The sequence below is a fragment of the Phaenicophaeus curvirostris genome, chromosome 12, assembly GCF_032191515.1.
Source record: "Phaenicophaeus curvirostris isolate KB17595 chromosome 12, BPBGC_Pcur_1.0, whole genome shotgun sequence".
NCBI classification, from domain to species: domain Eukaryota; kingdom Metazoa; phylum Chordata; class Aves; order Cuculiformes; family Cuculidae; genus Phaenicophaeus; species Phaenicophaeus curvirostris.
This window is the reverse complement of record NC_091403.1, coordinates 7,823,369-7,839,536: the sequence shown is the minus strand read 5'-3', so window position 1 is coordinate 7,839,536 and position 16,168 is coordinate 7,823,369. Positions and strand designations below refer to the sequence as shown.

General features: G+C 39.0%; 1 protein-coding gene across 1 annotated transcript; it reads left to right on the top strand.

The window, feature by feature from the left end:
* The first annotated feature begins 1,510 nt into the window (after positions 1–1,510).
* Positions 1,511–8,128, top strand: CFAP161 (cilia and flagella associated protein 161). The gene is made up of 6 exons (XM_069867286.1): positions 1,511–1,606; positions 2,899–3,134; positions 4,342–4,426; positions 5,225–5,383; positions 6,645–6,718; positions 7,632–8,128. The coding sequence occupies exons 1-6, from the start codon at positions 1,544–1,546 to the stop codon at positions 7,816–7,818; spliced, it is 804 nt and encodes a 267-aa protein (XP_069723387.1). The 5' UTR covers positions 1,511–1,543; the 3' UTR covers positions 7,819–8,128.
* The last annotated feature ends 8,040 nt before the right edge of the window (positions 8,129–16,168 follow it).

The window sequence follows — 16,168 nt, the reverse complement described above, 5'->3', positions numbered from 1 at the left end:
GCATTTCATAGAATGATAGAATCATAGAATCATTAAGTTTGGGAAAGATCTCTAAGCCCATCTGGTCCAACTGTCAGCCCAACACCACCGTGCCTGTGAAAACATGTCCCCAAGTGGCACATGTACAGGTTTTTTTAACACCTCCAGGGATGTTGACTCCACCACTTACCTGGACTGCCTCCTCTAATGCTTCACTACCTTTTCAGTAAATAATTTTTTTCAAATATCCAATCTGAACCCCTCCTGGAGTAACTTGAGGCCATTCCCTCTCGTCCTATCGCTTGTTACTTGGTTGAAGAGACCAGCATCCACTTCTCTACAACCTCCTTGTAGTGGAAAGCGATAACGTCTCACCCACATCAGTCTCCTCTTCTAGGCTAAACATCCCCAGTGACCTGCTTCTCCTAAGATTTGTTCTCTACACCCTTCACCAGCTTGATTCCCCTCAATATCTTGTACTGAGGGCACCAACCGAACTTCAAGGTGCAGCCTCACCAGCGCCGAGTACAGGGGAACAATCTCTTCCCTGCTCCTGCTGGCCACACCATTGCTGATACAAGCCAGGATGCTCTTGGCCTTCTTGGCCACCTGAGCACACCGGTGGCTGATGTTCAGCCACTGTTGACCAGCACCTCCAGGTACTTTTCCACCAGGCAGCTTTCCAGCCCCTCTTCCCAAAGCCTGTTGCTTACACGGGGTGGTTGTGAGCCAAGTGTGGGACCTGCCACTTGGCTTAGTGAACCTCACATGACTGGTGTCTGCCCATTGATGCAGCCTGCCCAGGTCCCTCTGCAGAGCCTTCTTGCCCTCCGGCAGACCGACACTGCTGCTCAGTGCGGTGTCATAGAATCATAGAATAACCAGGTTGGAAAAGACTCACTGGATCATCGAGTCCAACCATTCCTGTCAAACACTAAACCATGTCCCTCAGCTCCTTGCCCACCCATACCTTAAACACCTCCAGGGAAGGTGAATCAACCACCTCCCTGGGCAGCCTGTTCCAGTGCCCAATGACCCTTTCCATGAAAATTTTTTTCCTAATGTCCAGCCTGAACCTCCCCTGGTGGAGCTTGAGGCCATTCCCTCTTGTCCTGTCCCCTGTCACTTGGGAGAAGAGGCCAGCACCCTCCTCTCTACAATGTCCTTTCAGGCAGTTGTAGAGAGCAATGAGGTCTCCCCTCAGCCTCCTCTTCTCCAGGCTAAACACCCCCAGCTCTCTCAGACGTCCCTCATAAGGCCTGTTCTCCAGCCCCCTCACCAGCTTCGTTGCTCTTCTCTGGACTCGCTCCAGAGCCTCAACATCCTTCTTGTGGTGAGGGGCCCAGAACTGAACACAGGATTCGAGGAACGGTCTCACCAGTGCCGAGTACAGAGGGAGAATAACCTCCCTGGCCCTGCTGGCCACGCCGTTTCTGACACAAGCCAAGATGCCAAGATGTCATCAGCGCAATTAGGGCAGGAGGGCGCCCTCCATCCCTCCCTCCACCCCCCGCCCATCTTGTTGCCATGGCGACGGCGGACGCCGTGAGGCCCAGGAGCCGCCATGGCCGCCTACAGCCCCCGGGTGCTCCTCGGGAACTGGGAGGAGGTGTTGCGCCAGGAGGAGGTAGGGAGGCGCCGGGACCCCCTCTCCTCTCCAGCCCCGATTCCTTACGTTCAGTTTCAGCCCGGCGAGGGCGCTGGGTGACGTCTCCCCTTCTCTCCTCCGCGAGCAGGAGCACCTGAGAGATTTTCTGCAGAGAAGAGAACGAGGAGAACTTTTAATACAGAAGATAAACAAACTTCAGGATAAACTTTTTAAGAAGGTAATTAGAATCATAGAATCATCTGGGTTGGGAGGGACCTTAAAGCCCATCCAGTTCCACCCCCTGCCATGGTTCCACCTCCCACCAGACCAGGCTGCCCAAAGCCCCATCCAGCCTGGCCTTGAACCCCTCCAGGGATGGGGCAGCCACAGCTTCCCTGGGCAACCTGGGTCAGGGCCTCACCACCCTCATCGTGAAGAAATTCCTCCTTATGTCTAGTCTCAGTCTGCCCCTCTCCAGTTTAGAGCCATTGCCCCTCGTCCTATCACCACAAGCCTTTGCAAACAGTCCCTCCCCAGCTTTCCTGCAGCCCCTTCATGTACTGGAAGGTCGCTATAAGGTCTCCTCAGAGCCTTCTCCAGGCTGAACAACCCCAACTCCCTCAGCCTGTCCTCATATGGGACAGGCTTAAGGAGGTTTAGTTCATCCTCTGTGATGCCACGTAGGATGGCATGGCTGCTGTTACTGTTTGCAACACATTAGGAATGCTATGATTAGCATTTTATTGACACAAAGAAACTTACTCTTAATAGTTTAGTTTAACCATTAAGGCAGGTACACTTTATACAGCACTGGAGAAGACCTGGGACTTGTCCTTAGAGTGCTTATACCCAACAGTGTTTTCAGAGACCTTTATATGCACAGAGGCATTTTCATATTCATGTTTTTCCACCAGGTGACAAACACATCTTATTCCTGGAACCTCATTGCATATCCATGGGGGATGAGATCAGTTCCACACAGAGTCGTAGCCATACACTTGGTACACCATACCTGTAGGGTCAATCTCAACAACTCTGAGTGACAAGAAGATAAGGGTTGTTATCATTATCTTACAATCATAGAATCATAGAATAACCAGGTTGGAAGAGACCCACCGGATCATCGAGTCCAACCATTCCTATCAAGCACTAAACCATGCCCCTTAGCACCTCGTCCACCCGTGTCTTAGTTGTTAATCTTGGTTTTTTTTAACACATAGCAGTTGACATCCCATCTCAACATTTACAAATCCCCATTTCATTATGTACTAAAATAGTTCTGATATTAGGTTCAGATAATTCCATACATATTTATATCTGTTTTCATTTAGATACAGCTGTCAGTATCTAAGGATGGTTTTATTCATTTTGGAGACACTGTGATGCTTTTGAACCCAGACAAGAAATCCTCAGTGGAGAATCACCCTGGAGCACATGGCAGTCTGTCTTTGGCAATTTATCTGGATATAACATCCGTATATTCAGTGGAATCATTGCAAGGCCCTTGTGGAGTTAGTGCAGTTGAGGCTCTGGACCCTGTGGGTCGAAATACTTTTTGTATTTTAAGGTTTGGTACTTTATTCTGAGTTGTTTTCAATTATTATGTTATCTTTTAGAATCTTTATATGAGAAATATGCAGCGAAGTTTGGTTACATACAAGTGAATTTGAGCTTGGTTCTGCTGTGCTTATTACTGTGAATAATTCCAAGGAAGTTTAAATCAGCTTAGAACTGGTGTGAAAGCAGAATCGAGTTCACTGCATCATTTGGTAAACTCTGCAGCTGTTTTCATGTGGTCATATTTCATCTGGAGAATACAAAACATGTCCAAAAACCACTTAGTATTATTATTCATTCTCCTGCAAATACAGTCCCTGAAACAGAAATTTGTGTCGATGTTTTTGCTGTATATAAGTGGGCAGTGTTTTTGATACAATAAAAACCCCCATAACCAAACACATTTCCTCTCTCAAAGACATACTTAGCTCCAGTTGTGTGTGGGAGAAGAAACAGAAGAACATGATCCTGATGAGTAGTAGAAGGCTCTGCCTGAGTGCACGTTGTTGTTAAATACAATAACAATGCATGAAAGTACAAACTAACCTGTGTAATCCGGATTGAACAAAACACTGCGAGTTAGACCTAAGAAAGAATTTTGATGCCAAAGGCATAATTTAGGCCTTCTAGAACTGCAACCAAAATATTTTTGCTTAGCTGCTGTCTGATCTTAAGAGTTGACAGCACTGAATGCTATCAAGTCTCCAACTGACTACTGAGTTTATCAGCTACACAGGTTTTTTATGCTGGACTATATTTAGAAAGCATAGCACTTAATTTATGGATTCTGGAAATAGAGATATACCAGCTTGTATGTTGATGTAATGAACCAAATTACTGAATATGTCATATATATTATTAGCAACATATGTTAAGTTGCAGAAAAACGCAAATGCACACTGTTCTGCTTTTAGTCTGTGATTTTTCAGATGCTTGTTATTAGGTATATTTTAAAGGGCCCCTCAGTGATGAATTCCCATTGAATTATTAATTGCATATTAATGAATAAAAAGTAATCAGTACAGTCCATTTCTGTTCTGTTAAATACTGTAACTGTTAAGTCAAGTATGAAATACCTTCTCAGTTAAGATATCTTACATATTTTTAAATGTAAACTTTATGTGAAGTGTTGCCACAAGGCCTAACTATAGACCAAACCAAAAAAAAAATAGTAAAATTGATTATTGGAACGTCTCTCTCTTTTACAATTTTAACAGTGTTGACGGATCTGCAGTAGGTGAACCGATAAGATTTGGACAAAACTTTGGCCTTGGGACAACAGGAGGGGTTTCTGACCAAATGGTAAAGTAATAAAGCCACAAGTGGCAATGGTAGCATAAACTGATGGTGTGCATTTAATTACTGTGTATGTGTGTATAAAGCTGTACAGTGGTTAAACATATTAGCTCTTCAGAACAGATTCAGAATCACATGTAGATCAAGATAAGCAATACCTATTTAGAAGTTCATACAACTTACCTGAGATCAAGTATGCAGGCCAAGGGGGCTCTCAGCCAGAATGACTGGATATAGGAGATTAAAAAAAGAAAAGAGCAAATTTAAATTAGTTTGTGAATCATGAAATAATTCATTATTAGAATGATTTTTTTACTTTTGCTTTAAGTAAATCCAAAATGAGAAAATTTCATTTCTTATGAAGATAAATCTCAAAAACTACTTAGCAGGCGTATGAAATAACGTAATATTCTATCATTCTGAGTGAATAGATTTCCATTAAATGTTAACATTTTATCCCTCTCGAATTTAGAATTAAATAAGACATTAAAAGTTACATATGCACTAAAAATACAACAGCACAACTTTGAAAAAAAAAATTCCCTTTGAACTACTTTAGTAAGTGAGAATCTTTGGAATGTAAATTCATTTTCTAATGACTATTCACCAATCTGCATATCAAATAGCTACTTAACGAGTTTATCATCAGTGTAGAATCTATATTATGGGGTCTGTGTGTGTAGCGTTAGCTTGGCAGACTGATTTTTCAAGAGCCAAGAGAAAGGTTTTCTGTTGAAATTTTTTTTCTTTCAAATTACTTATCTTGTTTCTGTTATATTTATATTGTCCCTATTTTATTTACAGTTCTATCTAGCAAGTGACCATAAATCATTTACAAGATTTGCTAAAATATCTTGCCTTCAGGAAGTGTTTTTGACAGATGAACTTTCCTTTTTGACGTGCTGGCAAGCTAACTTCTTGGATCCACAGCTGCGCCTGGAATACGAAGGACTACCAGTTCCTGTAAGAAATTAAAACTGTAGAAAATGTCATGAAGATTTAATTGAAACAGTAGATGGAGCACTTGGGAAAAGTTTATGTCCATTTTATTAGCATATTTTCCTTATGTAAGTTCTGGTCTGTAATTTTGGGAAGTGGAATGGGAATCATAGGATGGTTTGGGTTGGAAGGGACCTTAAATATTATCTAGTTCCAACCCGCCTGCCATGGGCAGAGACACTTCACCAGGCCAGGCTGTTCAAGGCCCATCCAACCTGGCCTTGAACACCTCCCAGGAGGGGGCTATCTTTTTAAACAGGGAATGTGCATGTGCAACTGTGAGTTTCGGGTGGTCATTTTGAGATGGACTTGCACAGTTTTTCTCCTCAGAATTTTTTAAAGGTTGATATTATCAAGTTCTGAGGATGCAGTGCTTGGAATCTGCTTTTCAGGACTTCTGGCCACTAAATTCCATTTCCAGTATTAGGAGCTCTGATTGATTAAAAACTCCTGTACATTAAATTTAAAGACTATTAAAAAAAAGACAAAACCAACAAAACAGTCACACAGCATCTGGATAAGTGGATGCTTTTCCAAATGAGGTTTTTAACCTTTTGTAAATATATTAAGCAGATGCAGTATTTTCCTGTTCCACATAACTGCTAGGCTTCCTGAAGTGCTGAGTATATAGCAAAGTATCACAAATATAACTGTTCTACAGCCTTGAGCTATGACTTAGTTACATGAATCAGCTCACTAATAAACACAGTCAAACTTATGCAACTGTCAAAGACAATATTCTTTCTTCACAGTATTGGTAAATTAGCGTGACTAAAAATTAATTCTGTTATACATAAAAAAATTGCAAATTGGTAAGATCCATTTCTAGGCTGTATCCCCAAACCATCTGGATCTCTCATGTGGAAATATCAGTTGTAAGTGGAATTACCTTGATGACACAGGCCACTGGAATGACTGTACTGCTTCCTTGACTTTATTTTATTTTAACGTGCCCAGCACAAGGGAGTGGAATGGAATGTATTGGACGTGAGAATGTGTCTGACCTGAGGGCTAAGCATTAGGCTGGTCTGAGCTGTTAAGACGATTGTGTTGACGACTGTTAGGGTGTAAAACATCTCACTATCAATGTACAGGAGTCTGAGTAATGCAGAGTATTACAAGCTTACACTAAACAGTAAACAAAAGCATTTAATTTGAATAAAAAGTGTTAAAATTAGTGTAAAAATGCCTGTCAAGCGTCTTCACTTGTTGGGTTTTTTTCCAGGCAAACTCCAAAATAGTTATTACTCATTGCCATACTAATCGGAGCTTAGCCATTCCAAGGAACTTTTGGACAAGGTAAGAATAATTTATAGTTGGCAGAGATGTGCATAATGATGTACCAACATCAAGAATTACTGCAAGAAGCAAGATAGTTGCTTTAGGAATGCACTGAGGAAATGGAAAAGAACACAGAATGGGTATTCTGCATTCCCTTATTTTATTTCTGGGCTGTAATATGTGCTGATGAGATGCTGCAATCAACTCAGTCTTACTTGGTTTTATTTCTTTTTAATTCATATAATATCGTGTTTGTAGTTTCTTTATGTTTCTCCCTTTGAATATCTTGAGCAACTACAGCTGTTTGGGTGTTTTTTTGGAAGAAAGAAAATAATATACTAAGAAGTGTAAGGAGTAGGAGAATGAAAGAAAAAATACTGCATAGAACTATATACATTGTTTATGTCCATATGAATAAATCTTTCAACAAATTGAAGTTAATCCAACCATTCAAGTTAACGTACCCGCATTGAAGTTATATTGATTAAGCATTGTTAAGATCTGACTGAGGATTTGTGTTAGGTTTTGGGGAATGAAACAAGGTGGGCAAGTTTGAGGCTGAAAGAGTTATTAAGTAGCCAGAGTCTTCCCGAGTCAAAGACAAATGGTGATGTTAATGACAATTGGAACCCAACCAGCTTGTACATACTGAGTTGGCATCGCAGTGTGTTATACTGATGGGGCTGCTTTAGCTCTGAAGCTAGAAAGGTGGCATTTCCCTTTGATTTCAAATTCTTCAATTATTCATAGGAAACAAAGTGGGTTATTATGTTTCTTATAAGGGCCTAATATTTGAAAGTGTGTGGTGATATTTCTGAATAAACCACTGGAAACATGAGAAAACCTTGAACAATTTATAGACAATGCAGATTTGCTGTATTTGTGTATATATTAATTCCCCTCTCTCATCCCCTTTTCTTTAATTGGGCAGGTCTTATTTTGGAAAAGAACATGAGGTAATTTGTCACACTTATTTGGACTCCCATAAAGCTGAAGAAGATAAGAATTACTGGGTAATAGTTACAGGAAATCCCAGCGATGAGGGTGGTACAATGATCAATACAGCAAACCCTCACCCAGGTGGGACTGGGAAGAATGAGTTTTCTGAAGAGACATAGAATATAAAAATCCCAGACTACAGTCAACAGAGGTTGAAGACTTCCTGATTCTTGGTTTTTCTGTTCAGAATTGAGAGATGTTTGTTTTAAAACCAGAAATTAATGTCTACCATTAGTAATATTGTATAATCTCATTAACACAAAGTTATGCAGTGGGCAAAACATAATAAAATTGGATGAACCATGCACGACATCAAAAATGCATTAATTGGGAAGAGTTCATTTTCCCATTTTCATGTTCACTAATGGCAAAAGATGTCAGAATCTAGGAAACCTAATGTATTTTCACTTCTTTGCAGGCAGTCAGAGTATAATTCATCCTTCCAAAGCCAAACCAGTTTCCAAAATACTGAAAACCAAACTCATGCAAGTTATCATGGGGTACTTGTACATTTAAAGTTTATCTGAAATAAACTTGGTCGCTGAGCTTGTGCTACCTAGCACAATATTGTCCATTATTAAAAATCACAAGTGAGGTCACTTTATCTTTAGATTGGCTTCAGACTTAAGGGAATTAATTAAAAAATTGAGGTTTTTACCTTTGCCCACGTACTCTAAACATTTAAATACTATGTAATCAAGAACTTGAGCACAGCAATACAGACTAGAAACTTCTGACAGCTTTATTCATGTGTCTCCATGTTCCCTTTGCCTCTTGCCCTCACAATTTTTCAATCCATAATAATTCCTACAAAGTTTGACAGCAAGGTGAAATTGTCAAGGAATCTTAAGCCCCCACAAAGTTTCAAGAGAATAAATGCCAAAGCAGAGAAAGAATAAGAAACGCCATAAATTTATCCAAAAAGAGAAAGATTGTCGTCTATGTTCCTAATTAAACACTAGAGAATCCACATGCAAACAATTGCCCAAGAATGGTAAAAAATTTCAGCTGTAGCTCACATTTTCTTGTACACTAAAATCAACCAATCATGAGACACAGAGATGTAGAAAATGTGTTATTACTTCATAGAGTTACCTGGCTTTATACGGAAGCTAAGACAGCACCACAGAGAATCATCTTAATATATGACATTCCATTAGATCCATTTAGTAAAGCTACATGTATACATATTCCAATTTGTACTGTACCACAGAGGCAGGCTCTTTTTGCTTAAAAGTATGTGGATTTCTGAGTAAAATACTACGTTAGTCTCCATTCTCAAAAAGAATTCCAAAGATTTTCAATCTTCATAAAGGTCAAATAAAACTTTTAAAGTTTCACCAAAGTAAAACCACAAAACTTTCACAGAAGAAAGGACCAATTAAAACATATTATGTCTCGAGCTCTATCCCAAACAGACTATCTGTTTCAAACCCTCTGATTAGGTTTTAAAAGTTTGTGCCTTTATTCAATATAAATTAAATCAGCACACTGCAGAATACCCTAAGTAGCACTCAGCATACAGGGTCTCAGGGCAAAGAGGTAGATTATGACGTGACGTGCAGGCTTGCTTTGGGAGAGTGTATCATAGTGAACAGTTTTGAATCACACTCTCACGTGCAGACATTCAAAGGTCTATTATAGATGGGGTATTAAAGAGGAAATTATCTCTAGAAACTTTTTCTTTCTCTTCCTATGTAAAGATATGATACCTGATGTGTAACAAATTATGCATGTTTTCATAGAGGCATTGTTATTACTCCAGTTTACAGAGACTATAATTCTAAACATTTTTACAATAGATATATGAAATTTTGCTTTGACATTGTAGGTATTCAACTAGAAAAACTTAGGCTGCTGGAGTGCACTGCAGTGTTTCTAATTTAAGCATTGTGGAAATTTATTGGTATTAGGGATAGCTATTTCAAATCTGACAAAGTCTCTTTCATCTTGGTTATACGTAAGAAATGAGAAGAGGCCTTAAACCAAACCCATTGCTGAAACAAAGCTTTCTGTGAGCTCATGCAGAAATGAGAACTGTGTGGGCAAAGTGCCTTGGCTGGCTAATGTTATGGACAGGAGTGTTTGTGTGAGTGTCTGTGCGTTAGTGCGGGCAAGAGGGCTGTACAAACACAAGTTTTGTAAGCCTTAGAGGAAAACCAGAGAAAAACACAGAAATAAGTACAGAAGTAGGCAATGTTTGAATTAAGTGCTGATTAAAAGTGGCTTGGAGACTCTTGTGTGTGTTTTGATTGGTCTCTGCTCATGGGAAAGGAGTTCCCGAGCTGCTGGAAATTAAACAGGGTTGAATCAAAAATTCATGATTCCACCATCAGCTCTTCTTCTTATCTAATACAGTTTTATGCCTAGCTTCTTATATCACATAAGACATATTTATAATTCAGCTGATTTGCTATATTGATTACAGATATTACCTAGTTTTTCTTTTAAAAACTGATTTTACATCTCTCAATACTGTCCACATGATGGCACCACAATTTTCTAAACAGCATGATCATTGCTACATAGGTAAAACAACCTTATGCGTTTAAAACCAAATAATTCCCTGATGTAATGCCACAAAAGCTAACCAAGGTAAATCAGGCTTAAATTTAGATTAGGAGATGTCATTAATGTTTTATCATGTTTTCTGAAGATTAAGCAACATTGGTCAAAGTTAAGCAACAAGGGTAGGTAGGAGAACATAGAACTGTATTACATACAATCAACTTTTTAAAGCTAATTGGAATATTAATTTGTCATCGAAACATACTTAAAGGAAATTGTCTTTAGGAGCCTTTTCTTTCATGTTCTATGTAAAGATATGAAACCCGAAGTGTGACAACTACTGCATGTTTTTATAGGGGTATTATTATTACTTGCACCAACATGTAGAGATTAAAATTCTGCGTATTTTCACGAGAGATTGATGTAATTCTGCTTTCATTTTGTAGATATTAAACTAGAAAAACTTAGGCTGAGTATAATATGCTGTAGTTTCTAGTTTGGCCATTGTGCACATTTAGCAATAAACACAGCATTTAATATAAAGAATTACAGAATTAAATATTAGTCCAGAATTTGAACAACCCTGCAACTGACAGTTAGAGACACAATATGGTCCAGTGGATTGGGCACTGGAGATCTGAACGATGCACAGACCTGACCATTGTGTAGCTGAGGGCTGGCACTGTAGTTTTCCTGTCCTAGTATTGTGTATCATAAAATATGGACAGTGATGCTTGCCTCATTTACAAAGCACAAGGACATGTAACAATGAAAAGAAAAATCATGTATTAAGAAAGCTTTTAATGTTCCTTCCAAATGAGAATCAATATGGATAGCTCTACAAAGCACATTGTGGGAAGATAAAACTTACTTTGCCTCCATTCCAGCCTGCTCAAAAGCTGTTAGCATAAAGCTGATCCTGAGCTATTAGACCTTGCTAAGAGGCAGGGCACATTAGTTCAGATTTAGTGCAATGCTAATATAGCTTTTCATAAGCTTGAGTTGCAGAGTGAACTCACAGCTGCACATATTTTTTGCAAATGTGTGTCGGCAGCATAATATCGAAGTAAAGAAGAATGCAAAGAGTCTGCAAAGGAAGGCATCACCCTTCTAGTAAACTCACACATTGGTAACACTGGAAAATGAAAAAAGAGTTTTAAATCTGCCTCTGCCCTTTCCTGCCTCTTTTGCATGCTTCCCCAACTCATATTTCACATCACATCGCATCACTTCTCCTCTGCCATGTAATCTAGCCCAAATGTACAGATTTGCAGTGGTTATAAAGTGCTCTTCCAGCACTCAGCACAAGTCCTTGGCCCTTCACCCTAATCACATCACTATCTTCAGAGGCTACTTTTCAATGGTAGTCATGAAGTATTGTTCTAGCTCAAACATCTGATCAGAGGGGGAGGCTGCATGCATAGCAACTGGATAAAACATCAGAGGAAAAAAAAAAAGCCCCCTCCCCCCCCAAAAGAAAAGCACAGAGACACAGAGAACATTACAATAAGAAATTCCACACAGCAGTGGAAGAAAATACCCAAGCACTGGAAAACTGGGTGGAGTTGGCAGGTAAGAGGGTCATTCTGTAACATCTGTGCCCACTCACCCTAAATTAATATCGCATGCCTGTTATAATCTGGTGGGTGGGGGGAATATTCTTTTAAAACCATAGTTGTAGTTAAGACTTTTCCAAGCATGAAAACTGAAATAAGGGGCCACAAAATAAAAATGCGGTTGTGAAATGCAAAATACTTTAAATGCGAGTGGAAATTAGGAAATCTCTACATAAGTTTGTCAGATATACTCTCTTCTAATTCTGTTTGGTTTTAGACTTTGTGCCATGTCTTTCCTCTTCTCTCTGCATAACCTGCCTTATTTCCCTGCCTGTATACAGAACAGAGAGGGGGGCAAGCCAGAGTTTTCTAGCTCCCCACTTCATGCTGCTTTGACTTCATCCTGGAAACCATAAAAAGGAATTTTACCCTCAACATTGCATTCCCCTGTGTAAGAGAAAGAGTGGAAAGTTCTGTTACCTTCCTGGATGTGTGCTATTTCAGCAGGGATATGAGCAGCCATAATAAAGTCAACTACATAATTTGGATGGTAGTTTACTGTTACTTATAATGAGAAGGACAAATTGCCCTAAAGACCAAGGGAGACCAGCCCATTTTGGTTTGTTCGCGTTTGGTTTTTTTTGTCAGCACTGTATATGGAGGGTATGTAATGAAACAGTTGATACTTTTCTTCTTTTTTTTTTTTCAACTGGAGGGCTTGTACAAGGCAATATCTTTTATACAAGAGACAGAATCATCAGTACTGAACTGGGAAGCATTGCTACAATGGTCACCTAACTTTCTCTTATGAAGTTCCCATATTTTTTGGCAAGGAGGACTCAAAACACAGTCGAATAGGCGCAAATGTTAAAAAAAAATGCCCGATGACATTAATAGTCACCTTGAATGATGAAAATAATTCATACACATGCATCTCTGCTGTATGTTTATATGAGAAGCGCAGAAAGCCGATTTCCCAACATCTGTTAAATGCTGCTTCATACAGGACGTCAAAACAAAACTAAACAGACCATCCAGTTACAGCCTGGCTAGTATGTGTGTTACTATAATGCTGGTCTTGTTTTAATTATAGGCTCCTTGGGGCAGGGACCTTATCTTCATCTATTTTTTCCCCCAAATACAAATAACGACAGCAGATAAGTTCAATAAGTAATAGCATTAAGATGTTATCAAAAGTGGTTGTAAGACAAGAAAGTGAAACAGACCTGGTGCAAGTAACCAGAGACACAGGCACATGAAATCTACACACAAACCTGTGCCAAATAGTAAACTCTTAGTGTGGGGTATGAAGATGCAGCTGCCCAAGTAATTCTGACGTTAACAGAAGTTGCTAAGAGAAGTGCCCACAAACCAAAGTGTTGGCCCTGTGGGTCTGACAAACCCACAGAGGGGAATAAGAATTATACATGGCATCATTTGTTTATATATATATATTTAGTTATTTAATTATATGGCATACTAGTTAAAAATACCTAACTGACTCCTAGCAGAAGTCCCATTTGCAAAAGTGTCACTGGTCCTAAGAAACTGAAGAGCAGTTCTGCAGCTTGTTCATATTAAAACTGTTAGGAATTAGGTTGTACATACCTCTCGAGATCTTAGACTGACTAAGAAAATCACTTTCAAAAATGGCATTTAGCTGTTTCACAAAATGTTAGCCATATACTTTACAAAAATGTTAAATCCCTATGCAAAATGAAAGCAAGAAACTATTGAATAAGCAAAGCTCTGAATTAAAGTATTAATTAACTTTCCTCTATGGGAAAAAACTCTTAAAACTCCTAAAATGCTAATTAGCATGGATTATTGTTATGGGGTCTCTAAAAGATTAAACACAGCAGTTCATGAAATCCACATCAGGCTGCAATTTCTCTGCTTCCTCTCTGGTTTCCTACTCCTCCTCTTGCTTGGGCTTTCTGCGTTCTCTATATCCTGAAGAAACAACTGAGCAGTTGTTGGGGAAAAGTTTAAGGTTCATCAGCTTTTCCGGTCTTTTCTGCTGACAATTTTGGCAGCATCAGTTTAGCCAGAACACCCAAGATGCATTATAGCCTCACAAATAACCAATGAATTTAACTGACTGTGAAGGGAGACATATCTTGCTATATAAATATACATACGCATATATGTATATACATAGCTATAGAAATAAAAATTATATACACATACACACAACTAGGTACTTTACTGCTGACACAGAGACAACGTGTAGTTCAGCATATGCAGGAGAACAATTTTTCCCTATCTACAAATATTAATTGGTTTCTTTTGAAACTACCTTAACTAATTAGGTTTTTTTCCCTGTAATCTTAGGTCATTGTGGACACTCCAGTTACACCTACTGCTTCACATCTTTTTTCTTATTCAACATCATTCCCCAGTTCTGCTTGCTGTACAATTGTGTCCTCAAATCCAGTTGACCTCAGGTTCTACTTGCAGTCTCACAGAGAAACTAGAAGGTTGCTCAGAGATGAGACGATTTACAAGCTGTGTTCTGTTCCTCCTAAGCCGATCAGTGTGATAATTCTCTCTAGAACTTGTTGAGTAGAGGACCTAGCAAACAAATGCAACTTTTAACCTTGGTTTTGTGATAAGGTCCTTATTTATTTTCCTGTGTTTTCCGAATTTACCTCCAAATGGGCAGTTGAATTCTGATCTTCAAAACTTTCTTATTGAAACATCAGCTTTGGATCAAATCAGGAATTCTGGCAGAAGTCACCATATTATGCAGAAAGGTTTCTGACCGATAAAACATTTTTAGACCTTATTTAACAAGGATTAATAATTTCAGCAGGTTGCTGAGGCAAAATGTTTTTTAGGAGTCCCAGGCAGGTGCAGTTGAATCCAAACTCTCTTAACAGAATGGGCAGCTTAAAAGGCAACTACAGAGCACGTCCTGCCTTGTCTCAAAGGGGAAAGCCAGCCAGGATGAAGGGGAAAACTTGAGTATGAAACTGCAAACCTTATGGACTTTGTGCAGTTATCTCTTGCCTAGCAGGTACTTGAAGAAAGAGGTCATGTATGGTAAACACTGAGAGCAGCATCAGAGGATGACACAGCTCAAGCTGGAGCTGTAGCACTGTCTTTTGTTTTTATGGTGTCACTGTAAATCAGCGATAACAGTACATAAAGGTAAAGAGCAAAGAGAAAAGCCAGGCTAAAATCTCCCTGTGTTTGAGCTCTGTATCTCCTGTCATTACTTCAAACAAAGACAAAACTCCTTCCATTTCCCTAGCTGATACAGGTAAGGATATTCTATTTTGCACCTTCTCACACATATATCATATGCCTTTTCATCTCTCATTTTCCACGTCTCTGCACCAGCATCACTCCCTGTTAAACAGGCATAACACTTTTCTCAAAAAAGTTCATAACAAGTATTCTGTGGATGTTTATTAGATGCTTAAGAACAATACAGAAATATTACAAATAAAAATTGAGCATTGTCCTTAAGTGTCTTGGCATTCTAAAATTTACCACAGAATTCGCGTGCACATATGTGCTCTCAAATGGTACAAAATTTCATTGGTAGAATTAAAATTATCAATGTTGATTAGGTCAACAATTAACACAGATGAAGATACTCTGGATCTATTCTATTTCCCCACATTCCTTTTCAGACCCAAGTGACAATTTGTTTAAAAAGGATCTATGTAGTTATCTAAATAGTTAAAATGTATGACCTTTGACACAACACAGCTTATTGTTCTCACTGCTCATTGAAAATCTTTATGTTTCCAGAAGACCTTGTAATTCAAAGTTTTCTTCTGTCCCATGCTAACTAATAATTAAATATATAACAACTGTTTGTACCATGTTAGGCGGTAATGGAATTTTTGTCATCAAGTGCTAACTGATTTTAAACAGCATCACGCTTTGGGACTAGTGAATGGTTTCTACTGAACACTAGGCTTTATGCAACATTCAGAAACACCAACACAAATTCCTGCTTCCTATGAAATTAGCTTAACAAGAATTTGGGGAGTAACCATTTGGTTAACTCTACTATACGGTTGATGTGTACAACTTTTTCTTCTAAGCAATTATTTCTGAGAACAGAATGTTCATTCATCACAGAAAGAATTGAGGCAAAGTCAATTTATACCACATATTTGGTTTGTTACATGACACAACCATTAGCTGTTTGGTTTTAGAAGTTAAGCATTACATACAGGCCAACAAGTGGTGAAGGTTTTTTCATCAGCCCACATAACCTATAGCAAAATCAGGTTTCCTGCAATAGCGCAAGATCAACATTGTAAAGAAAGACTTTGTCAGAATTTGTATAAATGCACAGAAGTGATTTTTCAAGCATATTTGAAGCTGAAGAATACTTATTAACACGTTGGGCTAGGGCAGCAATTTTTCCAAATGAACAGTGTAA

Excerpts from the sequence above, each read along its gene's own strand:
- CFAP161 (XM_069867286.1), top strand. The coding sequence starts at position 1,544 with ATGGCCGCCTACAGCCCCCGGGTGCTCCTCGGGAACTGGGAGGAGGTG. Across the intron at positions 3,135-4,341 it reads AATACTTTTTGTATTTTAAG|TGTTGACGGATCTGCAGTAG; the intron begins GTTTGGTACTTT and ends CAATTTTAACAG. Across the intron at positions 5,384-6,644 it reads ACGAAGGACTACCAGTTCCT|GCAAACTCCAAAATAGTTAT; the intron begins GTAAGAAATTAA and ends GTTTTTTTCCAG.